The 12,320-nt window shown below is 43.1% G+C and overlaps 1 protein-coding gene across 1 annotated transcript in view; it reads left to right on the top strand.

Moving 5' to 3' along the window:
• Positions 1 to 12,223, top strand: part of LOC139553654 (pleckstrin homology domain-containing family G member 3-like) — a 60,800-nt gene extending 48,577 nt beyond the window's left edge. The window contains exons 12-20 of the mRNA XM_071366216.1: positions 2,440 to 2,473; positions 2,729 to 2,836; positions 3,083 to 3,115; positions 3,991 to 4,001; positions 4,472 to 4,756; positions 6,624 to 6,719; positions 7,983 to 8,093; positions 8,940 to 10,431; positions 10,560 to 12,223. Of these exons, the coding sequence (XP_071222317.1) occupies positions 2,440 to 2,473; positions 2,729 to 2,836; positions 3,083 to 3,115; positions 3,991 to 4,001; positions 4,472 to 4,756; positions 6,624 to 6,719; positions 7,983 to 8,093; positions 8,940 to 10,431; positions 10,560 to 11,368 (2,979 nt within the window). The 3' untranslated portion in view covers positions 11,369 to 12,223. The remainder of the gene's footprint in view (positions 1 to 2,439; positions 2,474 to 2,728; positions 2,837 to 3,082; positions 3,116 to 3,990; positions 4,002 to 4,471; positions 4,757 to 6,623; positions 6,720 to 7,982; positions 8,094 to 8,939; positions 10,432 to 10,559) is intronic.
• The last annotated feature ends 97 nt before the right edge of the window (positions 12,224 to 12,320 follow it).

Below are 12,320 nucleotides of genomic sequence, written 5' to 3'. Positions count from 1 at the left end.
TATAATCATGGTAAGCACAACAAACACCACAAATCAACCCGAAAAACAGTTGCATTCCTCCTCAAATAAGTCCCCAATCAATACGTTAAATTGCACAAACGGCACCAGAACATCAAGATAAAATGTATTTTGAATTTTGTTCCAGCAATACAGTGCATTACATTTAAAAGCAAATTTACCTAGCTCGGTGGAGACCCTAGAAACCTTAAGTTAACCAATCCTGTGACTGGGTTAGGCAACTTAGGTGTCTATACTTCAACAGAAGTTTATGAAGTAGGGCCTTGTAAACAAAGGAGTAATGTACATTTCTCTGATAAAAATGTTTGCAAAGTTGTGCATTTACGAATGATTTAAGAATGTTAGCTAGACAAGGAAGCCTTGAAATAAGGCGATAATTCATTATTAAAATCACTACGATTTTTTTTTTTTAAGGCAACAATGATGGGCACTGCACACTTAAGCAGACCAGAATCCAATTGCCGGCTTCAGTGGATTTCTTATCTATTGCTAGCATCACTTGTCTATTGCTAGAATAATTTCTCTGATCATTCAGCAAGTTTTCCCTATCAGCATCCAGCCCAATATCTTTGTAAATAGGCTTAGACGTTCTTCCAAATAGAGCCCGCTGATTGAAATGCATCAATTACGGCATTTTTTCCCCCTGTAATGAGGCCAGTGTATGAAGGAATTTGTTGTGGCAGAGAGGAGGCAGTTTTCCAGAATTTAGCCAGGTTCCCATTACAATCTGAAAGAGCAGTTTTGTAATAATCAGATTTAGAATTTACACAATGATTCCTCAGTTGCTTAAAATCTTGTCTGACAGGCCTGAGCCTGTGTTTCTGACCTTGACCCAAGCATCATCCCTTTTTATGAATGACTTTTGATAATTATAGGCGTGTACTAGGCATTGAATCTACCTTTTTAACCCTTCATTTTTTTGAAGGGAGCATGATTATTCCCAATGGTATTGAAGACATCTGCAAAGAGGCGCAAAGCTAAATCGGGTTCAGGGATAGCTGAAATACAATCAAGGTCACTAGAATAATGATTGTGTGGACTCACTTTCCTCTTTGTAATGGCGCGAGGCTTATATTTTTTCTATTCTCACATCTCTAACACAACTGGGCAATGATCACTAATCTCTTGGAAGAAGACGCCAGTAGGAACATATTTATCTGGCGTATTCGTTAAAATAAGATCAATCACAGTTGACTTTGAAGGATCTTCCCCAACCTGCCGGAGGCATTGCCATGAGACAAACTGCTTTAAAATGTTAAATCTAGCCAGAAGGGGTTCATCTCATACATTTTACTCGTATGTTATGTGCTTCGGCAACACCAGCCTTAACAGAACTATGGAGAAGTGGGAACATGAGATGAATATAGAACTTAAACTGGTGGGAAAGCGCTATTAAAAAGGGTAAACTCGTCTTCTTCCTGTGCTTGACTCGGACTCATCCAGTTCAAGGTGCTCCTTCGAGTTCATTATGAGCAAGTCCAGACTAGCAGACATATACCCTGATATATAGAGGACAAATGTGAATGCTGTGCTCAATCTTCTGCAAACCTAACACGCGTCCTGGTCTTTCTCCAAATGGATAAGCTTTCTGGACTTCCGTCTTCTGAAATCTTGTCACCGTATCTTAGGGAGATGGTTGACGTTGAATAGCTATGTTGCTGTTTTTGGAGCTGTAGAAGACCCCCCCCCTCGTATATTGTCTAAGCACTCCATATTATTGCATTCACAACTCTTCTGGCTCGTGGCAGGATTCTGCTGAATTGGAAATCCGCAGCCCCTTCTTCCCTAGCTGTATGGCTCTAAGATGATATATTTATTCTTAAATTAGAAAATATCATTCACCTTAAGAGGATAAACAGATAAATTGTACTCTCTTTGACAACCCTTTATTTCATTATTTGAAGATTTCTCTACCCTTCCTACTGAATGAACAATTACCACGCTTAAATATAAACAATTACATTTAGCTTTAACCTCTATGACTGGACTCCCATACAGTTTTAAGATGTTGACCTAGACTGCATCTATGGCGCTATATACTATTCCTTCTAATATGACTAGTAAGATTACCCAAATAAATGATTCTCATTCAATTATCTACTACTGTTATCTCTTATATATTCTCTTCTTATATATTATATACTTCTCTTATTATATATTTATATTATGACAAAAAAAAAAATATTAGTCTGTTAACACACTTCTGCATAAAATGTTTTTTGTGTGTATCTCCATTTAATCTCCTTTATGACATGCTGACGTTCGTTGTTTACATGTAGGCCTATGCACCTTATAGTAGGGGTGGGGGGGTGGAGCTGTTCTTTGTTTTAAAAAATAAAATAAACATATCAATGCTGCATTTGTAAATTTGAAGTCTAATAAAAATGACTCTACCGTTTTCTTTTGATTTCTGTCTTCCAGGTAAAAGAGGCCATCCTCGAAATGGATTCTCTCTGTGAGTATTCCAGATAAATATGTTTCATATGAATAAAAGGTAAAGGCACTAAACATAGCTGTGGCTGTTAACAAAGCAACAGAAAAGGCTGTCATTGAGTGCAAGCGGATCACTTCACTGGAAATATGGAACAATTATTAACTGTTGCGTCCCCATTTGAAGAGTAGAGAACGATTTCTTTAATTCACTGACCTGGTTTTGAGTGAGTGAGCGGTAGTGACTGAGTGATGGTGTTGCTTGCTGTGCTTTGTGCAGACCCAGGGTCGGGGAAGTACCGCTACAGCCCAGAGAGGCTGAAGAAGGCTGGATCCTGCCGGGCTGAAGACCTTTCCGCAGAAGGGAGACCCGGACGCAGGACATCAGGTGAGTTAGTTCCCTCCCCCCTGCACATGGTAAAACAATGTTTTGTTTTACAACACCAAAGCCATCTCTTCAGGCTCGATTGGTTCCACTTACCCCACAGTTCTACAGTCTGAAACTATTCTTAACGAGGCTCCTTTTTTTGGTTGCGTCTCAGAAGCTCATTGCTTGTGATATCAGTCCATGAGAATACTGTGTTTGCCACAAATATATTCACTATGCTTCAACTATGTCTTTTTTACATTTTAGAACCAGGGAAAGAGATCGTAAGGACAACCAAAGGTAAGGCAAAAGGGATGCCACTAATTTACTTATCATTGCGAACTTGTTAAAGAGGTCCCTGTTAGAGGCTATTCATTATCATGATGAGATTTGTACGTTAAATGAAGATTGAGACCAGATACTGAGTCTCAGTACTCACCCCATGCTGTCATTCTGCCGTAGATGGACCCCTGGACAGCCAGATCAAAAGGCCAGACCCCTACTCCTCTCTCAACCCCACACCCCCCTCTGTCCTAGATGTTAATTATGGGCCATATTACTGAAAGGCTTTGTCATTCAGGAGCTCTTTTCAATAGTCAAATTCAGTCCTGGCTTTAGATCTGTGGCTCGCGCTGCTCTCATGCATTCTAATTGACCCGCAATGAAAGGGCAGTGATGGGAGATAGAGGTGATTATGGTTATATGAAGAGCAGCAATAAGTTGGAAATAAATAAGTGTGGTTAGGTTATATTAAAAACTAATGGATTTTGGAGGAAATTGTCCGTGTGTCTTCCCCAGTCAGTCTGCCATGGCTGTGCAGTCAGCCTCGTTATCTCTGCTGATTTTTAAATAGAGAGCAACAAAGGGATAAACTAAGTACCTCTGTCTTGTCTCTCTGACGTCTTTACGCCCTCTCAAATCAAGTTAGCTACAAACCTAATGCCGTAATTTTCTTGTTCTTCATCTTCCTCAGTCAGAGAGGACTGTCCTTGTGAATTGCCTCATTTCTAAGTCTCTGAAAGGAGCCATTTCTCATTCACAGTTTATCCAATTAACTTGCCAGTTTTCAGATATTATTAGTGTGTTTACAGTGATATAATTCTACTTTCTTGTTGTGGCAGCATTGTTGACATTCTCTTATTTTCTCCTCTTCATTATCTTCTCCTGACTTGCAGCCATTCTGAAGGTAAGCTTCCCAATGATGAAAGTACATTTTTCCCTGCCATGTTTTTTCTCCTCTGTGCAGAAAAGAGAAATCGGTTGACTCCGTTCAATGTGGTTCAGTGAGATGTTGTTCTCACAGGTTTGACACTGACTCTGAAAGGAAATGCAGAAAAAAGCTTGCTGAGAGAAATTAACCCGAATAGAGGAATTGCTACTGAACCATATTGTGTTAATAATGGGCTGAACCATATTGTGTTAATAAAGGCAGAGGTTTCGGTCTCAGGGTTTTGTTGATTAGTGATGTGTCCACAATGTGGGGCGCACAGCATGCTAGCTTGGCATGATCACATTGTTGTACCTTCATATCTCACGCCGTGCTAAAGCAGTCACATTGATACCATTCTTTTCAACACCTTGCAATTACATTAAAAAGGAACATCTCTATGCTGGCCTTGCAATAACACCTCAACTCTCTGTGACTTCAAGCTACAGCACGCAGACAGTGAAGGTGCTCTTCTGGGGGACAGGCGTTCCCTGCAGCCAGCTGCTAGTGTCAGTATGCTGGGCTCCAGTCTAGGTGAGGCTGAGAGGCCTGGTGTGCTGGGAGCCCAGGAGGAGATAGCTGCTCCAGAGATACCCTCCTGTGGCCTGAGTCCTAGTGAGGACCCTAAGCCAGGGTCCTTACCCTGCCAGGGGGGCACTGAGCAGCAGGAGGAGGAGACTGAGGAGGAGAAGGGGGAGATGAACACAGATGATATTCTGATGGAGGATGACCAGGTAGCCGACTTTGCCATCTCCTGCTGGCACTATAGGGCCAGGGCTTTACTTTCCGCTCGGTTCACAACGGTGAGGCTCACTGCCACCAAGGGGTTTCCTATTTCCTCTGCAATTTCACTGGCTTGCCAATCAACCATCTCCCTCTCTGTTTACCTCAGCCTTGATGCAATTCACTAAAACCCAGCTACCATTTGCCGTACTCATGGAATGCTTCTGGTTTTCACACTCGCATAATAACTGCATGGACTAAACCTTCCAGGAATGGTAACAACAATCAGTATCATGGAAATCTGGTCACTGCAGATCAGATTTATAATTCATCATGTTTGTGACTTCATTGAATGTTGGGGAAAATGTGACTATTGAAAGGCCTGTTTGAATTTGAGGTTTTTAGAATGGAATGGTTAATAATGATGGTGGGAAAAATCAACAGTTACATCGTAATAGAATTTTGGATGATATTATATTGATACTTGACTCTGTATCGATTTAATTAAATTGTTGCTAGGTAGCCTTAGCTAGCGCTAGTCGGCTTTACCTGCACCAAAACTCTGGTATTTTTCATCCTATAGCTTGTTCTCCATCTCTTTTTTTAATAGTGAGCCAACATGTTATCAGCACGTTTATTTCCATGACTGATCAAAACAAATGTTCTCATGCTCTCTTGTCTCTCTGCAGCAGACATATAGTGAGCAATATGTTTGGAACATCATATCATAGTATTGAATCACAATACATATAGAATTGTGAGAATTGCAATAGGTATTGTATCGTGAGTATGTCATATCGTGATAATGTCGTATCGTGATAATGTCTTATCGTGATAATGTCGTATCGTGAAGTCTCTGGCAGTTCCCAGCCCTAATGGTTAACGCGCACACTACCATTGCTTTTCTCTCGTGTGTTGCGGAGCATTACAGACCCCAAAAATTGTCAAAACCTTCAGCCACCCAAGTCATAGACTGTTCTCTCTGCTACCGCGTGGCAAGCTGTACTGGAGCGCCAAGTCTAGGTCCAAAAGGCTCCTTAAGAGCTTCTAACCCCAAGCCATAAGAGCCATGTTTTACCCTGCTGCTATTTGCTGTTAATTATCTATGCATAGTCACTTAACCCCTACATGTACATATTACCTCTGCACATTGACTCTGTACTGGTACCCCCTGTATATAGCTTAGTTATTTTATCGTGATACTTTTTTTACTTTAGTTTATTTAGTAAATCAAATGTTATTTGTCACATGCGCCAAATACAACAGTTGTAGTAGACCTTACCGTGAAATGCTTACTTACAAGCCCTTAACTATTTCTTGAACTGCATTGTTGGTTAAAATATTTACTAAATGAAATAAAAAGTAACACAGTAAAATATTATTTTCTTAACTGCATTTTTAAATATTATTTTAAAAAATTATTTCACCTTTATTTTACCAGGTACGCCAGTTGAGAACAAGTTTTCATTTACAACTGCAACCTGGCCAAGAAAGTAAAGCAGTGCGACAAAAACAACACAGTTACACATGGGATAAACAAACGTACAGTCAATAACACAATATAAAAATCAGTATACAGTGTATGCAAATGGGGTAAAGAGGTAAGGCAATAAATAGGCCATAGTGGTGAATTAATTACAATTTAGAAATTAACACTGGAGTGATATATGTGCAGATGAGGATATGCAAGTAGAAATACTGGTGTGCAAAAGACCAGAAAAGAAAATATGGGGATGCGGTAGGTAGATGGTAGGATGGGCTATTTACAGATGGGCTGTGTACAGCTGCAGTGATCGGTAAGCTGCTCTGACAGCTGATGCTTGAAGTTAGTGAGGGAGATATGTCTCCAACTTCAGTGATTTTTGCAATTCGTTCCAGTCAATGGCAGCAGAGAAGTGGAAGGAAAGGCGGCCAAAGGAGGTGTTGGCTTTGGAGATGATCAGTGAGAGATACCTGCTGGAGCGCGTGCTACAGGTGGGTGCTGCTATGGTGACCAGTGAGCTGAGATGAGGTGGGGCTTTACCTAGCGAAGACTTATAGATGACCTGGAGCCAGTGGGTTTGGTGACGAATATGTAGTGAGGACCAGCCATCGAGAGCATACAGGTTGCAGTGGTGGGTAGTATATGGGGCTTTGGTGACAAAACAGATGGCACTGTGATAGACGGCATCCAATTTGCTGAGTAGAGTGTTGGAGGCTATTTTGTAAATGACATCGCCGAAGTCAAGGATCGGCAGGATAGTCAGTTTTACGAGGGTATGTTTGGCAGCATGAGTGAAGGAGGCTTTGTTGCAAAATAGGAAGCCGGTTCTAGATTTAATTTTGGATTAGAGATGCTTAATATGAGTCTGGAAGGAGAGTATACAGTCTAGCCAGACACCTGGGTATTTATAGTTGTCCACATATTCTTAGTCCGAACTGTCCAGAGTAGTGATGCTAGTCGGGCAGGCGGGTGCGGGCAGCGATCAATTTGAAGAGCATGCATTTAGTTTTACTAGAATTTAAGAGCAGTTGGAGGCCAAGGAAGGAGAGTTGTATGGCGTTGAAGCTCATTTGGAGGTTTGTTAACACAGTGTCCAAAAAAAGGCCAGATGTATACAGAATGGTGTTTGCGTAGAGGTGGATCAGAGAATCGCCCGCAGCAAGAGCGGCATCATTGATCTATACATACATCATTGATATACATTGTTGGTTAAGGGCTTGTAAGGAAGCATTAAAAGGTAAGGTCTACATTTGTTGTATTCAGCGCATGGGACACAATTTGCTTTGAAAATCAACATTGTAGAGAAAACAAGTTAGCAATTAGCCTTGTGCGTATTTGATGGGTGCATTTGCATTGAGTCAATGGATCCACAGAGCTGATGTATGACTTCAAAGGTGAATTTGGCTGTCAAATCAGGGAGTCAGGATAATATGTGCTTTGGTCTTCACATTAGTTAGGTTTCCCTTTTGATTTTTCCAAAACTACAGAGGAGCTTTATTAGGGTTAATTGCTACAATGGCATTAAAATGGCTTGAATGTTGAACATCCTGTAATATGAATGGCAGCTGTCTATATAATGTATTGTCACACAGGTGCGTTACAACTAAATGCAAATCAGTGCTGCCCAGCTTGTGTCTGGAACCAGATGATAGAAAAGTCTTGTGATTCTTCACTGTATGGATTTGGCCATCTAAGACCCCGTGTTCACCCTAAGCATGCTGCAGTTCCTTTCATGTTGTGTTCTGCTACCCCAGGATGAAGAACACTATGAGGTTGTAGTTAAGAAGGCACCAATGGGGGAGAGGAAGGACACATCAGCCCAGGAGATCAGCGAGTTTGCTACAGAGGAGACCTTCACTGACCAGGTATGAAGAGTTTGGACTGGCTGGGTCAAAGTTGAACCAAATCTGTCACATGAGACTAGGCTTCAAGAGATTCTGAACGGATGAATGTTTTCTTTTGTTGTACTGTATCTCAAATATAGGGGATACTAACAGAAAAGTCTTTTGAGGGGATGGGAATTTGGGAAGACTGGTAGGTGGCCCAAAATGGTTCGGTTCTGATCTAATACAACTAGGGGGTTGTGTATTTATACCCTGTAAATGAGAATGTTCCCTCCATGTTGTTGCCCCCTGTCATCTCTCATGGTCAGAGGGAACATTTTGATAGATCCTGGGTGCTCTTGTCTGCTTCCAAGCCGAGTGTAACAAGTTGTTTTGATCCCTCCCTTATTTCCTACCCGACGCTCCCACTGCATTCCTTAACACACACACATTCTGCCACAGCCAGACTGCAGCTGGAAATTAGTCTGTTATAACTTCACACTGCGTTCAAATCTGTGAAATTAAAACTGTTAAACGTTTTTTAAAGTGCTACATTTTTCAGCAGGGGCGTGTGAAATGGCCGGTGGCAATTGTGATGAATTAGCTATAAAGATACAAATGGAATCAAAATGCTCTGAACGTTTTATTACACATTCTACTGTGACTCTGTCATGTAGTCAGAATATTCGACGCCATGCACTACCAGACGTGGATCAGAGATCATGGCTGCTGTAGCAGATTTAACCTGATCATTTGACTTTGACTTTGGCTCATTGATCCAATGTCAGATAATGACTGGTGATTTATAACTACCTGTTGACTTATCATATCCATATTGCTTTATTCCATCCTGATGTTAATATTCACTCTTCCTTCCTCCTTATCCAGGTGTATGTGGAGGAGGTGCCTCCTCAAAGCAGTGCTTCTAAGGTATTAGTGATGGAACAGAGTGAGGCGAACCCACCCCTATGCACAGATCCTGATGCTTCGCCGACCCTGCCTCCCAGACAGCTTGAGACGTCTCAGACACTGGAGCCTGAGAGGGGTATCGGGGGAGGAGTAGAGGAAGAGGGAAGGTACAGAGCGGGAGGGGAGGAAGAGGAGAGTGACTGCTCTGTCCAACAGGATGAGATGAACTCATCAGTGACAAATGGAGAATGTTCAGAGTTTGGTGCGGCGGTGGGAACTGAGACCAGCCGCATCCTGCCTGCCTCTGTGTTGTACCAGGGCAGTATAATCACTGAGCATTTTGTCGGCAGCCTGGTGGTCTCAGAGGACCTGTGTTCCCTGGGCTACCCCTCACCTCAGTTGGGCAGCAAGAGCAGCAGCACACCCTGTCTGAACACCGAGCTCGAGGAGGTCCAGACCCTGGTTAACTCCACCCCAGAGCACCCACTGCTCCTGAAAGGCAACACCTATACGCCTGCCCCTAGACCAGATGACCTCATGGAGGTGGAGCGCAGATCCACTCTCTCCAAGCAGGACCGGATACTCATCCACAAAATCAGGAGGTACTATGAGCATGCAGAGCACCAGGATGCCAGCTTCAGCATCAAGCGCAGGGAGAGCCTGTCCTATATTCCTGCAGGCCTGGTCAGACACCTGAGCCGGCAGCTCAACAGCAAACCCCAGGACCAAGCGGTTCCAGGGCACAGCAAGGTCTCCCCGAACAACCGGCCCACATCCTGGTCAGTGTTCGACCTTCCTGGCTTAGAAAAAGAGCAGAGGACTAATAATACCCCTGTGCTGGAGCCACAAAAAGCTGCAGACATCAAGCCCAGGTCCCAGAGTGTCAATGATGTTCCTGTTGGAGACGAGGATGAGTTCTTCAGACCATCCTTGGACATGGTCCAAGTGTGGCAAGACATGGAGATGGAGGAGGTTTATGGGAGCCTTGGGAAACCCAAGGGTATCCAGGGTACAGAGGACATTGTCCATCCCAGATCACATCTATCCCGGAAGGGGGGAACCAGCAGCGAGAGCCCTGAAGCTGAGTATATCGAGCCCCTGAGGATCCTGGAGGAGTCAGACATGGATGCTGTCTCAGAGGAATCCCCATCACCCATCACAACCTCCCCAGACCCCTTCTCAGGGCAGGAGTCCTGCCAGAATAAGACTACCAAGTCCTGGGAGAGAGACACAGTCAGTAGAGCTCCCCTCCCTAGGATCATCAGCCTGCGTTCAGGGGCGGAAGAGGACCTGATTCTGCAGGATATGGAGAAGATGAAGAACAAGGTTTTCCAACTGGCCCGCCAGTACAGCCAGCGCATCAAGAACAGCAGGCCCGTGGTGAGGCAGAGAAACATGGAGGCTGAGAACCACCTTGCCCTTAAGAACCTACCAGCTGTCTATGAGGAGAAGGTCCAAAGGAGAGACTGGGGTAAGCTGTCAGGGATCTGTTTTAATGTTTTGCTGATCCATTATGATTTGATATGATACTCTAATCTGCAAAGCTAAAATGATCAAGCTGCTGTCCTTTATCTCTGACCTGTCTTTCTGTGTATGCAGGTAGGCCTAACCTGACACTGTCACTCAAATCCAAAGAGCAGGTGGTCGTGCATGAGCGGAGGACCCCAAGCCCAGTCCCAAGTCTCAACTCTGGGGCTAGCTCACGGGTCACGTCCCCCTGTCCCAACAGTCCTCACAGCCCAGTGCAGACACAGAGTTTCCACTGGCCAGATGTCCAGGAGCTGCGCTCCAAATACACTAACCACAGGCTGGACCCTGGTTCCTCCCACCCATCACCTGTCAGCCATAGCTGCTCCGTCCCAGAGAGGATGCAGAGTTGCACTGAGGGCTTCAGTACCTCATGGAGCCCCAATGGCTACTCATCCAGCTGCAACTGCTCCACAAACACTAACAGTGGACTAACAGACTCACTTGAGACTATGCCATCCATGGACCACCAGGGTGGGAGTTCTGTGGGAGAGGCTCAGCCCCAGCCACCACTTTGCAGGTGGCACTCTTTTGATCACTTGCTAGGAACACTGCCTCTACAGGAGCTGCAGAACCTTCAGGAGACAATGAGGAGCTGTTACATAGCTGGTCAGGCTACCCTGCCCAACGAGCACAAGGTTATTATAGTGGAGCGGGTTGCTGGCGATGGGCCAGAGGAGACTGGAGGGAAGGCGAGAGTGGAGGAACAAGGAGCTAAAGGAAAGACCAAACTTAAAATCTCGAAAAGCCTCGACTACCAGTACTGTGCCAAGAGGTCTGCACTGACTTCAGGCAAAAAGATTGAGAGTAGTCTGGTAAAAAACCTACGAGCAAAATTCCAGTACTTGGGATCAAACACTGTAAATGCCCTGCCTATTTGATCGCTTTCTGTAAATAATGAAATAAGCCTTTTCTTACCTATATATGCAATTGACGTTGAGAAATATGACTATAAATACTGTCTATTAGGCAGTAACTACTGCTACTGTGTTAGGAGTACCATTTTCATGTTCATTTTCTACTTTTTGTCTGTATTATCACCTTATCTCACATCACTCTTTTCTCACTTCTGGTGTTGCCTACTAGGGATATTGAACAATCAAGAGCACCCCATGGGAAAATGTTGTGACTTTGTAAAATGTATAAATAGTTGTACATGTGTCTTGTTCTTACACCATCATGAAATGTGTTTACATAAGGAGAATGACTATGTATATAAGGAAAATGGTTTTGAGAAAAAAAACGTCAGCATATTGAAGTAGATCTGTCCAGATTACAATTTTTTTTACCCCCCTGTGTAACAATGCAATGGTCATCCTCTATTTGTGAATCAATTGTGAGGGTCATAAGCAAGGAAATAGTGAAAAGAGATATGCGACTTAATATGTCAATTTGGAAGGTTGGGCCACCATTTTTAAAGTTATTTATTGCAGATTTACAGCCATTAGGATTCACTCAACCCTATTTGACCTTTGGTCAAAGTGTTTTTCCTTCAGTTGTTTAAAAATGGGAGATGTATGGTCTGTGCTGTCTACTATTCAGCCAGATGCGCCACATTTAGCTACTATTCAATACTATGATTGTTTCCATACATCACTGGAGTTGTTTTCTGATCTAGTTCCTTGTTATTTATAAAATGATCCTCGTCTTCCTAGACCATTCCAGAAACGGCACAGAATAATTTCATACTTGAAATGGCATATATGCTCAATAAAATCTGAGCTATTGAAATTACAGTACATTTTTTGTGGTTAATGTAAGTAGGAAAAATAATCAAATATGAAAAATGGATTTCCATGTCTCGCTGAGTTAAGTTATTCTGAATGACTGGGT

The sequence above is a fragment of the Salvelinus alpinus genome, chromosome 25 (assembly GCF_045679555.1).
Source record: "Salvelinus alpinus chromosome 25, SLU_Salpinus.1, whole genome shotgun sequence".
NCBI lineage: Eukaryota > Metazoa > Chordata > Actinopteri > Salmoniformes > Salmonidae > Salvelinus > Salvelinus alpinus.
This window is presented reverse-complemented; position numbering and strand designations above follow the sequence as displayed.